Here is a 23842-nt window from a genome sequence, read left to right on the forward strand (position 1 = left end):
CTTGAAACACCAAGAATACATCAATCGGTATCATAATTACCTTAAAAGTTAGTTTGTGCTGGGAGCATAAGATGCCAACATGAAGTACTTGGCCTCCCTTGGTTTTTGGAACTCAAAGGAAACAATAAACATGAGTTTTCAATTTTAATTCTCTCAATACTAAAAATTAAAATTTTACTTCCCTCTATTTTAAGACGCAATTAAATTTTAAATAATAAAAAATTGAATATTTCCGAATAATATCCTACAAATTTCACATAAATTATTCATTCTATTCTGCGGGAAAAATCTTTACATTGCTATAAAAATTTCAACTTTCCCGACATAGCTGGGATGTATCTCTTTTCTATCGAGGGGACACTTCAAAACAGGCTAGGTTAGTATGAAAGCACTGTATATGACATATCTTTAAGGCTGCAACTAATATCATCCTCGTGTTCATGTTGGAACCTGCATGCTCTGTAACCAAAGAATTGTATTTAGTTCACCGCCTGCAGGTTACTTACTCACAATTACAATGATAAATCTCCGAGTAAAAACTACCTTTCCTAGTTTTTCAAGGAAAATTAACTCCACTTGGCTTCGCAGACTTTCCACATCCATTGCATAATCTCTGTGATCTTCCTCTTCCATTAATACCTCCAGCTTCACCCTCATCCTCTGCAAAGCAACGTCCAACCCACAAAATTCTCTCAAAACTTGAGCTTCAGTTGTCCTCAGAAGCAGGAGGTTCTTTAGAGCAACAAGGGGCCTGTAAATGCAAAATAAAACCAATCTGAACAAGGGGCACACCTCTTTACCTAACACAATATGTCAAAGAAATTTCGAAATAATGTGCAGTGTGCACATTAAACAGACATCTTTATATATTGTAGAAAATCCACAAATGACCCTTATCTAAAAGCCGATCCTATAATGCACCAAAAAGATTATAATAAATGAAAATGTAGAAGAACTTTCTTAGAAAAAAAAAAAAAACACCCCACCTTCTCCTGAAGATCAATGTCCGTTGAATGGGTTAGATCAACCACAGACTTCAAGAAAAGGCGGTCACCAAGAAATGGCATCTCAGCTTCATCTGCTTTTTCTAATTGTGTCTCGGCCAGATCACTTGTGAGAAACACTGCTTTCTTTTTCAATCGGATATCCATGCTCGAGTTGCTTAGAATATCCTACAGAAACCAAAAGAAAACTGTCACCTCTCCTGGATTCCGTCAGCATGAAAGTGGCACATCATTCCTCTACAAATCTTCAGTTTGTCACCTGAAGCAAACTATCTCCAGATTCGGCATAGAATAATTCCTGGCCAGATAAATTATTTCGAATCAAAGCTGAAATAGCATACAATGCCTTGATGGCTTCTTCTACAAAATCAGATTTTACCATCGTCACTAATTTTGCTAGTGCCCCCAGTTCCAATACCTGGCAATAAGAATGTAGCTGAAGGCAAATTCTACGAAGAGATTAATGAAAATAATTGCACTCGGTGTACGATGGTACCTGCTTTTGAACAATAGGGTTATTCTGACTCGCTTTTCCAAGAATCCATGCAGCAACTTTCCTAGCATTAGGATCAATATGATTAAGCTCATGGATAAGCACAGCAATGCCCCCAAGTTTGTTCAAATCTACAAAACGAAAAGGAAAAACCCAAAAACTTAATAATGTAAGAGAAGGTAAGATAACAAAGCCAAAAATAAGATTAAGAATTATATAGGATAGGACTATGAACTCAGTTAAAAGCACCAAACAAATGTTTTTTAGTGAATTTAAGTGAAGTACATTCACAATAAGCACTTCAAAGAAATGCTTCTTCCACAAATACTTTAAGGTGTAACTAACATGCGACATGAAGTGTAAGGTAAAACAAATGTAATTGATTGAAGAAATTCACAAGTTCCTCGGCTCACAAGGATAATAAGAACATATCTCATTGCCAGCCAACATTTAAAAGAGAGAGAATCCGTTCCCAGGGTCCTCAGCTAATAGTGATGCTAGAACCAACCATTTGCATTATCAATTGGCTCAACGAGTACTAAAAGCTCCTGTAGTGCACGGTGGTGATCTTCCAATGATAAGGAGGAATTTTTCAAGTCATCTATAGCAATTTGAATCAACTTTGCATCTGATGGCATCTTCAACTTCTCCATTAGATCCTACAGAAGCAGGGTACTCGTGAATCTCAATGAGATCAATAACTACTCAGATTTGAGTTGCATAACGCATAACAAAAGGGATTAAAGTGAGTATACATATGAATACAAAAATGTTCATTTCTTTGTTTGATTTCCATGCAGAAACTGAAATACACTACAATTGCACCTTAATTTCTTCCTGCCGCTTCTTTAGCGCACTTGGAGACAATTGCTTCACATCCTGTGCAGTTCCCTTTAGTTTTGCAGGATCAGAATGGCCTAATTCAGACAAGTACACTAATCAGGAAGCCGGTTCACAGGATTGGAAATAGAGGAGGCAAATCAACACTCTCTTCAGACGTATACCAAGGGAACTTCTGTTGTAGGGCTAGTGTAGGGCTGGTTTTTTTAATGTCCTTGTACATGAGTTCTTTTTTCATTTGTCTCAATGAAAAGTTCAGTTTCTCATTAAAAGAAAATAAAAAAAAAACAACCAATTTGGTAAAATAACTTAAAATGTTTCAACAAAATAACAAAATTGCTCAATAGAAAGTTTTGCATAATATGCAAAAACAATGAAGTGCATTATTGAAACTGAAAAAAACAGAGGAGACTCCAGTATATAAGTAGTGACCATATGCGTCCAAACACATGACAAATAATGAAATCGATATATATAAGGTTTTCCTTACTCAAAATGGTGATATTAGAACAATAATCCAGGATAAACCTGTTCGAATTGCACAAAATAACAAACCCAGCCCTTTAGAGAGTGCTGGTCCTCTTCTCTTCCGTCCTTCTAACTCCCAAAACATAACATGAAAAACATCAAAAGCAGTTCAACAGATAAAATAGGTACTCCCACCATGCCAGCCATGCGCATTAATGAACCAACTAACTGTCAACACATACAATGCCGCTTCTGCCCCTCCTAGTATATGTATTAATGATTGGGGGTCTCACATCACTCCCCAGATACAAAAGCACCGAGTCCTCGAGGTGGAATTCCGGAAATTGCTGCTGAATAAAGGATCTGGACTTCCACGTAGCTTCATGTTCAGGTAACCCTTGCCAGCGAATGAGGAGCTCCACTTCTCCCGTGGTTGAATTACATTGTAATGCCATGATTTCTTCAGGAATAGCCTCCAATTCGAAATCATCAGTAAACCGTGGAGGATGGGGATGAACAACGGAATGATCTCCTAATGCTTGTTTCAATTGGGAAACATGAAAAACCGGGTGTATGGTGGCGTCACTAGGAAGATCCAACCTGTAAGCCAATGATCAAATTTTGTCTAGCACCTGATAGGGCCCAAAAAATTTGGGGGAGAGTTTCTCATTTATGCGCTTGGCTAGAGATAGTTGCCGGTATGGCCGTATTATCAAATAGACCCAATCGCCCACCTGAAATTCCACCTCTCGGCGATGCCGATCAGGAAACTTCTTCATACGACCTTGGGCCGTCACTAGGTGATTTTTCAGGATGGACAACGCTTGATCCCGTTCAACCAATTGTTGGTCCAACGTCGAATTCGATGTCCGGGAGTCTCCATAAAACAGCAATGGAGGTGGGGTTCGTTCGTAAACAGCGTTAAAAGGTGTCGTACCTGTAGATATATGGAAGGTGGTATTGTACCAGTATTCAGCCCATGCAATCCATGTCCCCCATCGCTTGGGACGGTCAATATAGAAGCAACGGAGGTAGGTTTCCACACACTTATTCACGATCTCGGATTTCCCGTCAGTTTGAGGGTGGAAGGCTGTACTACGCCGTAATTGGGTACCTTGGACACGAAATAATTCCCGCCAAAAATGACTAAGAAAAATCTTATCGCGGTCGGATACAATAGAGCGGGGAAACCCATGCAAACGGACCACCTCTCGGATAAAGGCTGCTGCCACCTACTTGGCCGTAAATAGGTGCTTCAACGGGATGAAATGGGCATACTTACTTAAGCGATCGACCACCACAAAAATGGTGTCAAACCCCTCAGAGCGAGGTAGTCCCTCAATGAAATCCATCGAAATGTCCTCCCATATATGTTCCTGTACCGGAAGGGGCTGTAATAATCCAGCAGGAGATACGGCCAACTGTTTATTACGCTGACAAGTGGGGCATTCCTCCACGTATCGTTTGACATCTGCTTTCATTCCCGGCCAATATAATTCCCCAGTTAAACGCCTATAAGTCCGCAAAAAACCAGAATGTCCTCCCATAACAGAATCGTGATATGTGTGGAGTACAGTGGGTATAAGAGCAGACGTTTTCGAAAGCACCAACGACCTTTATATAAAAGCGTATCTTGCTGAAGGGAAAATCTTGGCATGCTGTCCGGACCTTCTGCAAGGTGGACCAGAACTGAAGCGCATTCGGGTCCTATAATACCTCGCGTTTGGTGATTTCAACATCCAGCAATGTGGGGACCGACAAGTATGCAAGGTGCACCGTGGCCGGCATTCGGGAAAGGGCATCTGCAGCCTTATTTTCGAGTCCCGATCGATACTGTATTTCAAAAGAGTACCCCAACAGCTTGGAAACCCATTTTTGATATTCTGCTTGCACTACTGTTTGGTCCAATAGATGCTTCAAGGCTTGTTGATCAGTACGTACGATGAACTTTTGGCCCAATAAATATGGAAAGCATCACGTTTAAGAAGTTGTATTAAGGGTGCTGCCACTGCACCATAATTCAGAACGAAACGTCGGTAATATCCCGTGAGTCCCAAGAAACCACACAGCTCTTGTAAATTCGTAGGGATTGGCCATTCTAACATTGCATGTACTTTTTCCGGATCCGCCTCTACGCCTTGGGCCGAAACCCAGTGACCCAGATACTCGATGCGATCTTTTGCGAAGTGGCACTTGCTTAGGTTAGCATACAAGAAATTTTCCCATAGAACGTTGAAGACAACATTACGATGGTGCTCATGGGACTCCATATCTGTACTATAAATCAAAATATCGTAAAAAACAAGTATGGACTTTCGCAAGAAGGGGCGGAAAATACTGTTCACCAAAGCTTGAAAGGTGGACGGGGCGTTGGTGAGGCCGAAAGGCATGACCAGAAATTCATAGTGGTTCTCATGGGTCCGAAAAGCTATCTTCTGAACATCGGCTTCATTTACCATGATTTGGTGGTATCCCGACTTAAGATCGATCTTGGAATAGATGCATGAACCATGTAATTCATCTAACAATTCCTCGATCATCGGAATGGGAAATTTGTCGGGTATGGTGGCGTTATTCAGAGCCCTGTAATCCACACAAAAGCGCTAGCTTCCGTCTTTCTTCTTGACTAATAATATGGGACAAGAATACGGGCTTACGCTAGGGCGAATGATCCCTGCAGTGAGCATCTCGTTGATTAACCGTTCAATCTCATTCTTCTGAACGTGCGTGTATCGGTAAGGACGAACATTGATAGGCGCTTGTCACTCTTGAAGTTGTATACGATGATCGATTGCCCGGCACGGGGGAAGTCTGGATGGTGTTTGGAAAATATCACTGTACTCCGCTAACAAGGATGCCATTGGAGGGACGTTTGCGGTGTAGGGAATGGCAGCGTATTCCCCTTCCTCACCCGTGAGTGCCGTGAGAGCTCAACATTCTATCAGAAATCCTTGGTCTGCTCCTCCCATGATTTCAATAAGCTTTTCAGTGAAACCTCGGTGCGGGTAAGTGACGGGTCTCCCTTTAACACAGTCTTTTGCTCCCCTGTGTTAATAGTCAATGATAGTCCCTTCCAATCAACGGATGTTACTTCGAGAGTTCGTAACCATTGCATCCCCAAGACCATGTCAATCGCCCCTCCTAATTCCAGGGGTAAGAAATTCTCAACAACCGTCAACTCTGGAAAATTCAGAATCACATCTTTACAGATTCCCTTCCCTCTGATAGCTTTTCCGGTACCCATTACCACCCCATAATGTGCTGTCTCGGTCATCGGAATCTTCAATTTTTCCAACAGCTGTTGAGAAATAAAGTTGTGAGTTGCCCCACAATCGATAAGGGCTACCACCTCCTCATCGTCAACCTTCCCTTTTACTTTAATCATACCTGGTGTTGAGAACCCCACAACGGAATTCAACGCCAGTCCGGTTAATTCTCCAACTTCAGCGGTCTGCATGGCGACGGTTTCCTCAAGAATACTCTCTTCCAACTCTGTTTCATCTTCCATATCGATGGCCTCGTTGTGGATGAGGAGAACGCGAAGTTCCTTGCTTTTACAACGGTGACAGACGGTGAACTTTTCCTCACAGCAGTAACAGAGCCCCTTTTCTTTCCTCGCCTGAAACTCAGCATCTGTGAGGCGTTTAAATGTTTGGTCTTTTCGTATCGGGTGGTTGTGATTTGAAAGAGTTATGGTTCGCATGGGAGGATTAGGGTTTGGATCGGGTGTTTTGGGTAGGGTTTTTGGAAAGGAGAATGGGCCTTTGGTGTTTTGGGCTTGGGTTGGTCTCGTCTGGGTTTGGATTCCTGTCCTCATACACTTAGCCACCTCACGGTCTTCAATAAGTTGGGTTGTTTTCATCATTCCTTCCAGCCCAGTAGGTTGCCAACATAGAACCTCAGCCCTTATGATCGGATCCAACCCGTTTTGGAACGTACTGATTAGGACTTCTTCTATTAGGTGAGGTAACGGAGCGGCCAGGGCTTCGAATTGGGTACGGTAGTCTGCGACGGTTCCCTCCTGTTTCACGACAAGGAATCTGGCGCATAACATTCCATCCTGCGAGGATCCAAACTGTTCGAATAACCTGGATTTCAGGTTTGCCCAGTCATTAAAAGGTTGCCGACCATCATTATCGGAACCACGCCAACGCCTTACCTTCGAAACTCGTGATGGAAACCGTTACCTTTTCTGTATCGGAAATATGGTGGACGACGAAGTATCGCTCCGCCCGAAATAACCAAGCATCCAAATCATCTCCAGTGAAGATCGGCATCTCAACTTTCTTAAATTTGCTTCGGTCATACAGTCCCTCTCTCATGTTCGTATAGTCTCCCCCTTCTTCGGGATCTTTTCTTTTAAGTGACGATTCTTCCTCTCCCCTGGGAAGTTTGGTCGACGCTCTACTAACGGCCGCATCAGCTATTAGGGAAGCAAAAGCCTTCTGATTCTCTTTCCTCTGTTCTTCCATTCTATTCTACGCTCTGGCCATTCTGGATTCTTCATCCTTCAAGCCACCCACTTCTCTATCCGTAGTATCTAATCTTTCCTCAAACTTCTTTTGAGCCATTTTTTTCTTAAGTTTTTCCCAAGATATACTGCTCTGATACCAATTTGTAAGGTTTTGCTTACTCAAAATGGTGATATTAGAACAATAATCCAGGATAAACCTGTTCGAATTGCACAAAATAACAAACCCAGCCCTTTAGAGAGTGTTGGTCCTCTTCTCTTCAGTCTTTCTAACTTCCAAAACATAACATGAAAAACATCAAAAGAAGTTCAACAGATAAAATAGGTACTCCCACCATGCTAGCCATGCGCATTAATGAACCAACTAACTGTGAACACGTACAATGCTGCTTCTGCTAGTATATGTATTAATGATTGGGGGTCTCACAATATACAATGGAACAAGGTGTAGACTTTAGGAGTTAGGACAGAACTTCAAGAAAAAGGGCACCACAAAAACTAAATTCCAAGGAAGATGCATGAAGAAAAAAACTGAGAAATTTAGGTTTAATGATAACTCCACTCCTCTGTTGACGAACACCAATGTAAAGAAATGTTGCAAATAAGGGTTTCTCCCCACCCACCCCACAAAACACTATGGACCCTCCCTCACAGCACCAATACAGGAATTTTAACTAAAAAAAAAATACTGGAAAGAATACCCCTAAAGAAAGGAACTCCAATCCAAAATAATAACACCTAATTGATAATTACAAAAGTCCTCAGGAGCTGACCCCATAAGGAAGTAATATATATCTAATAAGCTCCAAAAAAAAACTTGCTAAATCTCTCCATCCTCCTAATTCTGTCGCTTGTCTCAAGCTAAATTCCCCAAAAAGTAGTAAAGAAACAGGCCTGCCACAAGAATCTTCCCCTATCTCAAAAGGGAGACAAGAGCATCTCCTTCAACATCGCCCGACAATCTCTATTACAAGCCAAACACACCCGGGACACTCAAAAAAACAATCCCATATATCTCGAGCAAATTGACAAGACCGCAGAGAATGTGGTCAAGATTCTCCAAGGCCCCTCTGCAAAGCACACACCACTGTGGCCCCAATAGGAAGGAAGAACACCTTGGTAGGCCCCGATAAAGAAAGTGTATTCTAGAAAGAGAGGTAAAAGGGAGAATAATAGTAGGGAGTGATGAGCACTAGTTTCTATTATCAGAGAGGCCCAACATAGTTACAGAGCACTTTGGTAATTTATGTTAGTTATAAACTGCTGTGTGCGGGTTGAGGAATAGACCGAAGAGATCAAGGAGCTCTCGAAATCTCCTTCAACCCTGTAAATTCTCCTCCATTACATAAATAATAGAAGCACATTCTATCATTTTCGAATCAGAGTAGTGATTTATGGGAACGTTAACTGGAAAAAAAGAATGAAGAATCGTGTAGAAGTTGTGGAATAATAATTGTCGGGACTCGGGAGTAGTTTCGACGTGGAGGAAAGTTGAGACTCATGGAAGAAGGAAATGACGTTGTTCAAGGAAGAAATCAGACTTTGGATGGTTGCAGTGGCACAAAAGATGGGGGTAGTATAAAGGAGCAAAGAGGATAAAGGAAAGGCACCAGTGAAGCAAGAAGCATCATGGGGCAAAAATTAGGTAAGCCCCAAGAATTCGAGCGACAATCGAATCGCCTCACCAATGCGTCGGCACCAATTTTTGACCTTCGATTACAAATACTAGAGGTACCCATTTTCGGAGAAAGCCCAGACGGCTGGTTGCATCGGGTAGTTGTTATTTTTTATTTTTTATTAATCAATTGAGGGACAAGGAAAAGTTGGAGGTGTCAATACTTTGTTTAGATGCAGACGCATTGGCTTGACATTAGTGAGAAAAGAAACAGAGACCTATTCAGACTTCGGAGGAATTTCAGGTGTTGCTCTTACAGAGGTTTCGGCCGTTCTTGGAAGGAACCTTATGCGATAGATTTGTGGTTGTGCAATAAGAAACCACAATAAGGGATTATCGCTGATGATTGAAGGAGACTATGGGACCTGTCGATGGAGTTCTGACATTCATTTTTGGAAGTTTGTTCATAAATGGGCTGAAGGAAGACTCGAGGAAAGAAGAAGAAGTGATGAAGCCAAATGGGCTAAAGGAAATGATGAAGATGACCCAGTTAATAGAAGACAAAAATGAGGCCAACCCAATATCAACAAGCCCAATGGGCAACGCCGGCTCAACAGGATCGATGGGGTCGAGAAACCGGTTGGATCGTCAATCGGGTTAGCCCAAACCATTTCTTTTTGTTCTACGCACTCAAACGTGTCAAAGAAAACAGAGTTAGCAAGCAAAGGTCGCGATACTCGATATGAGTACGACAAATGGGAGCTTTCGCATACTTTCTGATGCGGAATTGAAAATCAAGAAAATCAAGAGGGAGAAGGAACTGTGTTTTCGTCGTGATGAGAAATTTTGGCATAGGTGCAAGAAGAAGGAACTTCAAGTTTTAGTATACCAGGAGCTTAACACATTAGTTGAAGAGTTTCAAGACGTCGATACAGTCAGTGACGAAGTTGAGAAGGAAAGGAACGATGGGTTCGCTATGTTACACTTAAATTTCTTCATGGAGTTAGCATCACCGAAGACTAAGACACTGAAGGTCGATACAGATAGTGGCCTACAAGTTACCTCTACTGGAGACTGTTGTAATACAACTTGTTTTTCATGTCTCAACTTCGAATGGTTGTTGGTCGTAACCTGGACACGACTGTGATACACCTTGTTTTTCACGTCTCTCAATTTTGTATGGCTGTGGGTCAAACCTTACCTGTTATTCCTTTACCTCGAGGTTTAGGTGAAGATGGTATTATTAAAGTGCATCCTACTGAGGTGTTAGGCCTTCGCTAGGGTACTAATTCTACATTGGAGCTTGAAGTTTTGGTTCAATGGGAGGATGGTTCAGCTAAGGAAGGTACATGGGAGTCTATTGACACCTATAAACTAGACTTTCCTTCTTTAGCCCAAATCAATCTAATTTCCATGTTTCTCAATTGCACAAGGCTCTCGGTATCAGTATCGTTCCTCAGCCTCCTCTATCATCTCATTTAGCATCTAATTTGAGTGGCAGGTACGCCCAGCAACAGTCTTAGTGTTAAATTATATTGTTATTCTTTTATTCCTATTGTATTTGGGTTTTAATAGGTTAGGTTTCCTTGTTCTAATAGGTACGTGTTTTCTTATCCTAATTGGCAAGGACTTCTTTTCTTTTCTTATTTAGTCTTGTATCAATTATTTGGAAGTAAAAATTATTTTCTTTTCTTATCAATTAATATGGTATCAGAGCCAAAAAACGCTCAAACGAGCATCCGATCCAAAAACGGGATCTGGCCAAGATCGATGAGCCAAAAGAGCCACGATCTTGAGAGGACATGTTAAGGATTCCACGTTGAAAAGAAAAGGGACCTAACAATGATTTATAATAGGTATGGACTACTCCTCTCATTGTCAATTGGTTTTGAGATGGAACCCTATGAATATTAACATGGTATCAGAGCTCTAGGTTTCCTCTAAAATTTTTGTGCCCATTAGAGTTTTGTGCTCATTAGGGTTTTGTACCCATTAGGGTTTGAAGTTTGGAACACTTTTTTGCAAGTGTTCATTGAACCCAACCCACTGCAATACTGCTGCCGCCGTCGACACTACCCTGTTCGTGGATTTCCATTTGCTGTTCGCGGTTTCGTTCGTGATTTGTAAATTGGGGTGTTTGTCTCGCCGTGCTTCCGTCGCCGTCAGTCGCCAACGGTAGTCGCCCGTCGCCGTTCGTCGTGTTGCCAACTGCTCAATTTGGTTGTCATGAGAAACTGTTAGGGTTTCTGCTTCAGAACGTTTGCCTTGGTTTGGTTTAGCCAGTTTGGTCGGCCCGGTTCAATTGACCCGATTCGATCGGTTCGGTTCAAACAGTCCGGTCCATTCAGTTTGGTTCAATTAATCCGATTCAGCCATTTTGGTTTAGTTGGTTTGATTCTCTCAGTTCGATTTAGTCTAGTTCGATTCAACTCGGTCAACTTTTTTGGTTCAGCTCCTTAGGCTCGGTTCAATTCGTTGTTGGGCTGGTTCATCGATTTTCATTCCGGTTCAATTCATTGTCGGTTTGTTTCGACTGGTTTTGATTCAATTCAACCCTCTTTCGGTTCGGTTCAGTGTTGATTTTTCAGTTTTGTGCGTGGATCTCCATCTTTTGAGTTGCTATGTAGTCTTGGTATAAATGTCACAATCGTCCAAAATTACAAAAAAGTTGGACATACATGAGATCAAACAATTAAGGAGCTTCTTAAAAACTTTGGATAATGGTCCTGGTCAAGGTACAGGTTCGGTAACTTTAACGAGTACAACTTCTCAGCCTAAACGTTGTACCTCGATTATTGATTTTGGTGCAATAGACCATATGACGAATAGTAGCTATCATTATATCTCTTATAGTATTTGTCCGAGCAATAAGAAAATTTATACAGCGGATGGTACCATGGTAATAGTGGCTGGTCAAGGAGACATCAAGATAAATTCAAACATTACTTTAAAGAATGTGCTTCATATACCACGTTTAACTGTTAATTTGATCTCAGTAAAGAATTTGAACAAAGATTTAGGATGCAAAGTAATTTTTTCTGATTCTTCTTGTATTTTACAGGACCAGGGCAATGGGAAGATGATTGGACTTGCTAATGAAAAAGATGGACTTTATTATCTTAATAAACTTGTCGGTCAAACTAGTGTTCCAATCTCCTTCACCTCACAAACTCATCAACCTTCAAGTAAGCTTTTGTTGAACCATTATAGACTAGGACATCCTTCATTTCGAACTCTTAAAATATTGTTTCCTGATTTATTCCAAAATCTTAATCCTGAGTCAATTCAATGTGAAGTTTGTGAATTCACTAAATACAAGCGTGTACCCTTCTCTAGTAATAATAAACGAATATCAGTTCCTTTCTCTCTTATTCATACTAACGTTTAGTGTGTTCATTGATGACTGTACTCAAGTCACATGGGTTTATCTTTTAAAACAAAAATCTGATGTTGTTTCTACCATTCAAACATTCTTTCATATGATAGAAAATCAATTCAGAATCAAACCCAAACGATTCCGCTATGCCAATGCTCGAGATTACTTCAATCAAAACTTAAAATCCTTCTTTCAAAAAAATGGAGGCATCCATGAGTCGTCTTGCGTGGAAAATCCTCAACAGAATGGAGTGGCCGAAAAGAAAATTGGTCACATCATTTATGTGACACGTACCATTCTTTGTCAAAGAAATGTTCCTAAATCATTTGATAGACCTCCGATCATAAAGAAATACGTTAGGAGGAACGGAAAAGGGGGAGAGAGAATATTCGTGTGGGCCCTAGTTAGTTAGAAGACGTTCTGAGTAAGGAGAGAATTTGTTACAGAGGAAAGTGAGTTTGTTACAGAGGGAGTAAGGTTGTTATATATATGTGTTGCTCTAGAGAGGGTGAGGTATCTTTGTGCTAGCTTGTATTTCCATGTAAGGAATTGTGGGAGAGGATAGGGAGCTCTCAAATACTCCCTTGTCCTGTAATTTTCCCTTTAGTACCTAAATAATAGAGCAGCCTCTATCATTTTGGTATCAGAGCAGTAGATTCAAGGAAAGGTCACGAGAATGGAGTCTAGAGTAGAGGGAGTGGAACAGCAGCTTTCCTGTGTGGCAACGGCAGTGGAAGATAATCGGGAATCTTGGAAGAAGGAATTGACCTTGTTCAAAGAGGAGATGCGATTGTGGATGCCTGCAATGGCACAGAAGATGGGAATCAATGGGCGCCCCAGGTAAGACAAAGGAAAGGGTCTTGAAAAGGATGACGATGTAGGGGAGAAGACGCCAAAGAGTACGGCCACCTCAAGTGAAGGGTCAAATCGACTCTCAAACGCACTAGTCCCTAAATTCGACCTTCGCCTGCGGAAATTAGAGATACCTATTTTTTAGGGTGAGAACCCGAACGGATGGTTGCATTGGGTTGCGAGATATTTTGTGATCAACCGTCTCTCCGAACGCGGAGAAATTGGAAGCAGCGGTCCTGTGCTTGGATGGAGAAGCTTTAAATTGGCACCAATGAGAGGAGAAGCTTTAAATTGGCACCAATGAGAGGAGAAGCTTTAAATTGGCACCAATGAGAGGAGAAGCTTTAAATTGGCACCAATGAGAGGAGAAGCAGCAGCCCATCCAGACTTGGGAGGAGTTCTGGACACTTCTACTACAGTAGTTCCGACCAATGATGGAGCGTACGTTGTGAAACCGATTTATGGCCGTACGCCAAGAGACTACTATGCGAGATTATCGTCAACGATTCGAAGAAGTGGGCGGGGCAGTCGACGAGGTACCAGCCTTCATCTTGGAGAGTCTATACATCAATGGGTTAAAGAAAGACGTCAGAAAAGAGGTACGGGTTATGAAGCCCAATGGGCTCAAAGCAATCATGGAAATGGCCCAGCTAATCGAGGATAAGAATTCGGCTAGCCTAGTTGTCGCGACCCAAGGGGAAAAAGAGGGGTCGGGAGGATCCACATGTTCACTAAAGACCAGTGGGTCATCAAGCGGGTCAGCCCGAACCGTTTCCTTCACTTCTAATCATTCTAATACATCACGAAATATAGAGACATCTAATAAAGGAGGGGTTGCGTCGGCGAGTCTAGGGCATTTCCGAAAGTTGACAGATGTTGAACTACGAGCGAAAAGGGAAAAGGGATTATGTTATTGTTGCGATGAGAAATTTTCACCGGGGCATCAATGCAAGAAGCGGGAGTTGCAAGTCTTGGTGGTTCAGGAGTCGGAAAGTGGTGGAGACGATTTCCAGGACAGGTGGAAACAATCGTGGAAGACCGGGAAAAAGAAGGGGTGGGATTCACCATGCTTTCTTTAAATTCGTTCGTAGGGCTGGCTTCTCCCAAAACGAAGACTTTTAAGGTACGTGGAAAAATTGCAGGGCAAGATGTGATCGTCTTGGTAGATAGCAAGGCTACACACAATTTTATTGCACTAGAATTGGCTCAGAAGTGTCGGTTGTCGTGCAGTCAAACTAACAGATATGGCGTAATTTTGGGCACGGGTACGGAGGTGATGAGTCATGGGGTTTGCAAGGTCATGGAGCTCGTTTTCCCAACCTAACCATTGTGCAAGATTTTTTGCCCATTCCTTTGGGAAGTGCTAACGTGATTTTAATGGTACAATGGATGTCAACATTGGGGGATATCACACTGAATCTAAAGAAATTGACATTGAAATTTGGGTTGGGAAAACGACGGGTTCTGTTGCAAGGGGAACCCAGCCTTTAACGAACTCAAGTCTCCTTAAAGGCGATGATACGGGCAATGCAGAAGGAGCGGCGCAGGGTTATTCTAGAGTTAAATTCAGTAAAAGGGGAATAAGCACATGAGGATGAGTCGGGCAGTGGGGTTCCTCTAGCAGAAATACAGAGCGTTTTGAAGGAATTTACACGAGTTTTCCAACCACTGAACGCCCTACCTCCCTCACGAAACAGGGACCATGCCATCGAATTAATTCCAACTACTGGCCCGGTTAGTGTCCAACCCTATAGCTACCCCCAATTTCAAAAAGACGAGATCGAGAAGCTGGTACAAGAAATGCTGATTGCTGGGATTATCCAGCCCAGTTCGAGTGCTTTCTCGAGCTCGGCCCTCTTGGTTAAAAAGAAAGATGGCAGCTGGCGTTTTTGCATCGATTATCGGGCATTGAATCATATGACTATACCCGACTAGTTCCCTATTTCGGTGGTTGACGAGCTACTTGATGAGTTATGCGGTGCCACAATTTTTTCAAAAATCAATCTGAAGTCTGGCTACCATCAAATCCGAGTGCGACCCAATGACGTTCATAAGATCGTTTTCCGCACTCACGACGGGCATTATGAGTTCCTTGTCATGCCTTTCGGCTTGTGCAATGCACCGTCCACTTTCCTAGTCCATCATGAATGATATTTTGTGACCTTACCTCCGCAAGTTTACTTTGGTTTTTGTTAGGTACCCGAATAGAAGAACCTAAAAGATAGCTATATTGCAATTCAAAAGATAAACTACAATATCGATAGCCTTTCAAGAGGGCTATCTCTCTCCCAAGTCCTTACACAAAACTATTCTCCAAAGATAATCTTCTCCTCTCCCTAATACTTCTATTTATAACCAACTCACCCTTAACTAATTACCATAACACCCTTAACTACAATACTAATACTATTCCCAAACTACCTCTATTAGGGCTCTCACATTACCCTGCTCTTAAAAGATACCTTGTCCTCAAGGTGTGTGTACCAAAAAAAAAGGAATTTAACACCTAAAAAGATTAAAACCTAGCATATCGCAAACACTAGATTTTGACTACTAACAGATCCCAAGGTGTGTGCGGCAGATGGCGGGCTGTGCGAAAGATGGTGTTGGCCGATAGCAGATCGTGGTGGCCGACGGCAGGCGACGGAGGACGCACTGGTGGCGAACGATGGTAGTCTGTTGTCGGCGGCGTGCGACGACCAACGGGCACAACAGGTAGCATAGATTGGAGGGTCCGCTGCCAAGGAGAAAAAGTGGAGTGGCAGCTAGGGTTACAGATTTTAGGTTTCAAATCAAAGAAACCTTGGCCCAAAGCCCATCTTTTATTTTTATCTCCTTTTTTACCTTGAGAAGTTATGGGCCCCAGCCAATTTATCTAGGTTCAGCCCATTCCCCTGATCTACTTTCAGCCCATTTCCCCTAACCCCTTTGACTCAAAACATATTAGGGTAAAAAACCCTAGCAGCTTCCCCCTTCTCCTTCGCCGTTTTGAGACGTAGGCGCCACCGTTGTTGTTCCTGCAACTCCGACCACTCCCTCCGGCCACTCCAACAATCGGCGACAAAGTCTTCCATCCATCCCGTTTTTCTTTTCTCTTTCATTTTCACCATGATTTTTCATTCTCCCCGAGCTTCACCGGTACTACAACCCCTTCCCCTTCGGCTTTTTGTTTCTTGCCACAGAACCAACAGTGGCCAGCCTCCCTTCCCACATCTAGCCTCCATTGGAAGTTGTGTGCTCCCGTTCCCCTGTGCCCAGTCTTCAAATTTCGTCGTCGATCTTTTCCACGTCGCATCTAAGCCTTCCTTCCCAGTATTCGTTCTTTCTTCTTTTTCCGCCTCTTCTTCATCGGTAAACCATCGTGCAAAATTGGTCCCGCCATTTTTAGACTCTTGTCCTTCCTTTTTGGACATTCAATCTCTTCGTATTTCTCCTCTGTTATTGATGAATCCCTGCACGCTGACTTTTTCCCTCCTTGGTTGATTTTCCATCGAACTCCAATCCACGTTCTTGGGTACGATCGTCGCCTTCCAACCACTCTTCGCCCCTGTTTTCGATATCCCAGCCTAATTGCTTTTCATATACTTCGCACTTCTTCTTTTATTCTTCGTAGCCCGACTTCTATTTTTTGCTGCATTTGTTTCATAAGATCACTTTGTTCAGCCAAACATCTCTGAACATTCAGCATGAACTCCAACACACGATCACGATCCATGACCAGGATGAACTTGCTTTGATACCAATTTGTTAGGTATCTGAATACAAGAACCTAACAAGAACACTATATTGCAATACCAAAGAGTAATTACAATACCGATAGTCTTTCGAGAGGGATATCTCTCTCCCAAGAACTCTCTCAAATTTCTCACACAAAACTATTCTCCAAGATAATCTTCTCCTCTCCCTAGTACTTTTATTTATAACCAACTCACCCTTAACTAATTATCATAACACCCTTAACTACAATACTAATACTATTCCCAAACTACCTCTATTAGGGCTCTCACAGTTTTTTTGACGATATTCTAGTCTATAGTTCTTCTGTACAAGACCACACCACTCACCTCCGACTTGTGTTCCAAGCGTTGGAGGAACATCAGCTGGTTGCTAATGAAAAAAAATGTTCATTCGGAGTGTCACAAATAGAGTACCTCGGCCACATTGTTTCCGATGACAGAGTCGCGGCTGGTCCCTCCAAAATCTCTGTTATGCTTGATTGGCCGATGCGCAGTTGCTCAAGAAAGATAGTTTTGTATGGTCGGACGAAACTATGGTGGCTTTTGAGACACTCAAGGAGTCCATGGCAACTGTCCCTGTACTTGGGTTATCGAATTTCTCCCAACCCTTTATCGTTGAAACCGATGCGTCTGGGATCGGTGTCGGGGCTGTTTTAATGCAGAATAGGCGACCCCTCGTGTATTACAGTCATGTTTTGACTCTTACTTATCGGCACAAGCCCATTTATGAACGGGAGTTGATGGCTATTATTCTGGCCGTCCAAAAGTGGCGCCCGTACCTACTGGGTCGCAAATTCCTTGTCCGAACAGATCAGAAGGCTTTGAAATTCTTACTTGACCAGCGCGTACTTCCGAGGGAATATCAATGGTGGATCACCAAATTAATGGGCAATATATGGTCGTCCTCTTCCTCCTATATTGCCTTATGAGTCGGGCTCTACGGCCATCTCCTCAGTCGACCAGCAGTTACAAGACAGGGATATCATGTTGCGGCAATTGAAAACTCATTTGTTAGCTGCCCAACAACGTATGATGTCACAAGCTAACTCCAAACGCCGTGATGTAGAATTGGAAGTTGACTCGTGGGTTTACTTGAAGTTGCGCCCATACCGCCACCACAATCTACACCCACACGTTAATTCCAAATTGGCCCCGCGTTTTGTGTGTCCGTTCTGCATCATTGAACGAATTGGACCAGTGGCTTACAACCTCTCCTTACTGGAGTGGGCAACAATCCACCCTGTGTTCCATGTTTCTCAGTTGAGGAAGGCAATTGGCCACACATTCCCCGTGATTCCTTTCCCTCGGCATGTTGGGTAGGATGGTGTGGTTTGTACCAAACCGATGGAAGTGCTTGGCATTCATACTTGGAATGGCCAGCAATCGACTTTGGAGGTTCTTGTTAGTTGGGAGGGTGGCACGGTGGAAGACACAACATGGGAGTCCACTGACACAATGCAACTACAATTCCCTAATTTTCACCTTGAGGACAAGGTGTCTTTTTGGGCAGCAGGTAATGATAGACCTCCGATCATAAAGAAATACATTAAGAATAGGATGAAGGGTAAAAGGGGGAGAGAGAATATTCATGTGGGCCCTAGTTAGTTAGAAGACGTTCTGAGTAAGGAGAGAATTTGTTACTGAGGAAGAGGGAGTAAGGTTGTTATATATATGTGTTGCTCTAGAGAGGGTGAGGTATCTTTTTGCTATCTTGTATTTCTGTGTAAGAAATTGTGGGAGAGAATAGGGAGCTCTCAAATACTCCCTTGACCTGTAATTTTCCCTAGTACCTAAATAATAGAGCAGCCTCTATCATCCTTCTGGGGGGAAGCTGTGTTACCAGCCATTTATTTAATCAATCGGTTACCATCTGCTACTGTAGACCATAAAACTCCTATGAATATCCTATCAAAATTTGATCCTGATTTTCGAACAACAAATAACTTGACTCATCGAGTATTTGGTTGTGTAGCTTTTGTTCATGTTCACAGTCATCAGCGAGGTAAACTTAATCCACGAGCACTCAAGTGTATTTTTGTAGGATACTTGACCACTCAAAAAGGGATACAAATGTTATCATCCTCCTTCAAAAAGGTTCTTCATCTCTGCTGATGTTACCTTTTATGAAGACGTCAGCTTCTTTACCTCACCTTATCTTCAGGAGGAGGAACTATTGTTGGAAGATAAGGATTTGCACATTCCCAACCTCACATTTCATATATCAAATCCTTTACCACCACCCTTAGACACCTCACCAGAACCATCTAACCCTTCTACTACTATATCATTACAGGTTTATTCAAGAAGAAACACTGAAAAAGATAAGCAAGTCCAATTCAGAGATATATTCAAACTCTTGAAATGAAATTGACGAGAAAATAATCAGTAATGAATCATACATTATAGTATCTACTAATGATGAGTTAGACTGATGTAGTCAGCTTAGTTGTGGTTCATTCTATTAAAGGATTAGCTAGTTATATCTTTAGCTTGTTTAAAGTTTAGTAGTTACTGCACAGTAAATTGGGTTTATCTTGTATTCCTAAAGCTGGAAGCCTCTATAAATAGGCTCTCTTTTAGTAATGAAAGGCAGATTAAATTATTCTTAAAACTCTTGTGCAAAATTGCATCAATTGGTATCAGAGCACCCAAAATTCTAGACACTCAATGGCGGGAAAGAAACCAGCAATCATGCGCAATTCTTCCTGCTAACAAAGAAAAGGATTAGTTTTTTGTTCTCTCACCACGATCAACGACCATACGCTTGCAGTTGGTCGAAGGAGACATTAAAGTCATCCAAAAGGATGTGGGTGAGATTAAACAAATCCTGGAAATTTTACATGGGCGGTTGGAAACCTTGAATCTGCAACAAAACCCAACAAGAATGACTCAACAAGATCCTGCAAGATTGGAGCAAGAAGCAACGGTGGATGATCGAAAAGGCAGCTACGTTCAAGATAGGCAAATGGCTCCACCAAGAAGGGTCCAAGAAACCAATCTAGGTCCAAGAGTTTATCAAGAACAGCATCCTGCCCAACAAGAATTCAACCAGAACACTTTATCCCAATGGCGGCATGAGATTTTTCTGGATTCTTCAAGTGATGCGGAAGAAGACAGAAGACGATTTCATTATGATCATCGACAATACCAAGATGCTAGTGATTACAAAATGAAGATCGGCTTGCCTAGCTTCAATGGCAAAATGGAAATAGATAGGTTTCTTGATTGGGTGGAGAACGTATAAAACTTCTTTGACTACATGAGTAATCCCAAGAAGAAGAAGGTAAAACTTGTTGCTCTCATTAAAAGGGGGAGCATCTGTTTGGTGGGATAAATTAGAGACAAACCGAAGGAGATTTGGAAAGAGACCAATCCGCACATGGGAAAAGATGAAAAAACTCATGCAAGAAAGATTCTTACCCATCAATTATAAACAGACCCTTTACAACCAATATCAAAATTATAAACAAGGTACTCGATCTATCATGGATTATACGGAAAAATTTCATCGTTTTGGTGCAAGAACAAATCTAGGAGAGAATGAACATTACAAAGTTACAAGATACATTGGGGGATTGCATTTAGATATTAAGGAAAAACTACAACTCCAACCAATTGGGTATCTTAATGAGGTCATTGCTACAGCAACCACCACTGTTGAAGAACAACGAACAAATAAATTTGAACAACAATATAGCCGAAAAACAACTTGGGATGGCCAAAGTGGCAGTAGCTGTAAAAGCAGTACCTCTCGTGACAAGACTAATCCAGCTTCTGTCCAATCCATTTTGAACAAAAGAAAACTAATAGACACTGAACCTCCTACAGATACTAAACATGGGGGAATTCCAGCAACAAAAAGACCCACCAATACCTACAATCGACCAAATTTAGGTAAGTGTTTCATATGTGGACAGATTGGGCATTTGTCAAATGAGTGCCCTCAAAGAAGAGCAGTAGCTATCCTAGACGAAACTGAAGAAATTGATCAAGACAATCAAGATTCTGAAAATGAGATCACGTATTTAGAACCAGATGAGGGCAAGCAAGTTTCTTATGTTCTTGAAAGGCTTCTCCTTACACCAAAAATAGAATCTTCTCCACAGAGACATTCTTTATTCAAGACAAGGTGCACCATTCATGGAAAAATATGTAACATGATTATCGATAGTGGAAGCACCAAAAAAATTGAGTCTAGCAAACTAGTAACAGCCCTCAACCTCCAACTCATCCCTCATCCTACACCTTACACGGTTAGTTGGATCAAGAAAGGAGGGGAAACTCAAGTATCAAACATTTGTACAATCCCTTTGTCAATTGGGAGTAGCTACAAGGATCAAATCGTTTGTGATATTTTGGAGACGAGTTTCTATTTTGAGGATTGTTCATAGCCATCTAACTTCACTGCTTTTAAACTCGAGGACGAGTTTTATCATTTGGGTCGGGGAAATTGCTGTAGTCGGCTTAGTTGTGGTTAATTCTTTTAAAGGATTAGCTAGTTATATCTTTAGCTTGTTTAAAGTTTAGTAGTTACTGCACAGTAACTTTGGTTTATCTTATATTCCAAAAGCTGGAAGCCTCTATAAATAGGCTCTCCTTTAGTAATGAAAGGAAGATTGCATTATTCTTAAAACTCCTGTGCAAGATTGCATCACATACCTTACAATACCTGCTAATGATGAGTCAGACCTAGATTTGCCGATTGCTTTAAGGGAAAACGGACTTGTAAAGTATAAAGCATATGGAACACTTGAGAGGTACAAAGCACGGTTGGTTGCTAAGGGATATACTCAAACATATGGAGTTGATTACCTTGAAACCTTTGCACCTATTGCCAAGATGAACACAGTACGAATACTTCTATCTCTTGCTGTAAATCATGGATGAGACATGTTACAATATGATGTAAAAAATGTTTTTCTACATGGTGATTTTGAAGAAGAAATTTATATGGAGATCCCACCTGGGTATCAGCAAGCAGGAAATAAAGTTTGTAAATTAAAAAAGGCGTCGTATGGATTAAAGCAATCTTCTAGGGCATGGTTTGGTAGATTTTCTCAAGTTATGATGAAGATGTACTATAAACAAAATCAAGGAGATCATACATTATTTATAAAACATTCTAATACGGAGGGAGTGACAGCATTGATTATTTATGTCAACGATATTATTGTCACTAGCAATGATAATAACGAACCAGATAAATTGAGAAATTGTTTAATCCAAGAGTTTGAAGTTAAAGAATTAGGAAAGCTAAAATATTTTCTTAGGATAGAAGTTGCCTATTCTAAACAAGGCATATTCGTATCACAACAGAAATATGTGATTGACTTACTTTCTGAAACAGGACAGCTTGGCAACAGACCAATGGGAACGTCGGTTGATCAAAACCATAGATTATGTGCATCTGAAGAGAGTACTCTAGTAAATAAGGAAATTTACCAAAGGTTAGTTGGAAAATTAATATATCTTTCTCATACGAGACCAGATATTGCATATGTTGTAGGAGTGATAAGTCAATTTATGCATAGTCCAAAAGAAGTTCATCTTCAAGCTGTGTACCGAATACTCCACTATTTGAAGAACTCCATTGAGAGAGGATTGTTGTTTAAGAAAGGCGAGAAATTCAATCTAGAAGTTTATACAGATGCAGATTATGCAGGATCGATAGATGATAGAAAATGCACTTCTGGCTATTGTACTTTCTTAGGTAGGAACTTAGTGACATGGAGAAGTAAAAAACAAGATGTAGTTGCAAAATCGAGCTCAGAAGCGGAATTTAGAGCAATGGCATTGGGCATCTGTGAATTACTGTGGATAAAGATTATTTTAGAAGATTTGAAGATTCGATGGGAAATGCCTATGAAACTTTACTGTGATAATAAAGTAGTAATAGATTGAATTGTTACTACGCCTATAATGCATTCCATACGCAAAGAAACCTTTATATTTTATAAGAATTGGGTAAATTAATAATATTGTTCTAATCATTACACGAGGCTTAAAGCCTCCATGTAAAAGCCTCTTCTATGAAAGGCGGAAGCCTCTCATGGTTCAAAGAAGGCATAAGTCTCAAGGCTAAAAGTTAGAGTCTTGCCTCGAGATGAACCTCAAGGTTTAAGCCTCAAAAGCTCTTTTAAAACATTGTTCACCAGCTTTTTGTCAACGTTGCTAATTTGGACTCTTGGATTACACTTCCGATCGCCCTACCTCATCTTCTTCTCACTACAAGATTTCTTCCTTAATAGACATCTTCAATGATTAAGTGCATAAATTATATCACATTATGATTTGAAAAACAGCAACTTCCAACTTCCAAGTCTAGTAGTACAATTTAAGTTTGGTTTTTAAACGTTCCTGGGAAGAATAATGTTGCAAAGACATCTCAAACTACTGCTCCTACAACACAAAGTCCAGTTGCATGAATTTCGGTCATCCTTGTGATTGCTAATGCTATCACTTAGCATTCTATAACCTTGTTGCTGAACATGACACATGTAATAACAAGTACAATAATACCTATAGCCCACTGCAACATGCTGTCGAGGGAATAAAATCCGCCATCGAATCCATCAGGGTCGTGAACGACGGCTGTAGCGGCGGTGGAATCTTCCTGGGGCCTGTTCTCGACAAGGAGATCGCCCTCTTCTTTTGCAGAAGACCAAATTAAACCTCCCAAAGAAGACTTGTTTGTGTTTGCCGTATCTTCTGCAATCACCAACGTCAGAGAGAGCCAGAAACAGAGCCCAGCTACTAGGCACCGCCCCATGTATTTTCTCTTCTGGACTTCAAGATTGAAAAGATCGGTCGCCAGTTTAATTTCCATCCTTGGATGCAATTAGTTCGAAATCTCAGCTAAAACGCAAAAGAAATTAGAAGCGAAAACAAGCAGAGCAGGGAATGCAATTTCGAAGACGACGACCAACAAGTAAACGAGACGAGAGTGAACCAGAAAATTCCCATACATGCGCCACTTCCATGTAATT

The 23842-nt window shown here is 41.4% G+C and overlaps 1 protein-coding gene across 1 annotated transcript; it reads right to left on the reverse strand.

Annotated features, from left to right (window-relative positions):
• Positions 1 to 200: 200 nt before the first annotated feature.
• LOC111017440 (ARM repeat superfamily protein) lies at positions 201 to 23838 on the reverse strand. Its single transcript, XM_088126500.1, has 9 exons — positions 23376 to 23838; positions 2323 to 2414; positions 2006 to 2156; positions 1501 to 1628; positions 1384 to 1422; positions 1264 to 1302; positions 986 to 1172; positions 544 to 749; positions 201 to 459 (listed from the first exon to the last, which is right to left on the reverse strand). Exons 1-9 carry the CDS (start codon positions 23680 to 23682, stop codon positions 439 to 441), a joined length of 1170 nt encoding a protein of 389 aa, XP_087982626.1. The 5' UTR covers positions 23683 to 23838; the 3' UTR covers positions 201 to 438.
• Between the last annotated feature and the right edge of the window lie 4 nt (positions 23839 to 23842).

Source organism: Momordica charantia, assembly GCF_013281855.1.
Source record: "Momordica charantia cultivar OHB3-1 chromosome 7 unlocalized genomic scaffold, Mcharantia_2.0 BLBB01000007.1, whole genome shotgun sequence".
Lineage (NCBI taxonomy): Eukaryota > Viridiplantae > Streptophyta > Magnoliopsida > Cucurbitales > Cucurbitaceae > Momordica > Momordica charantia.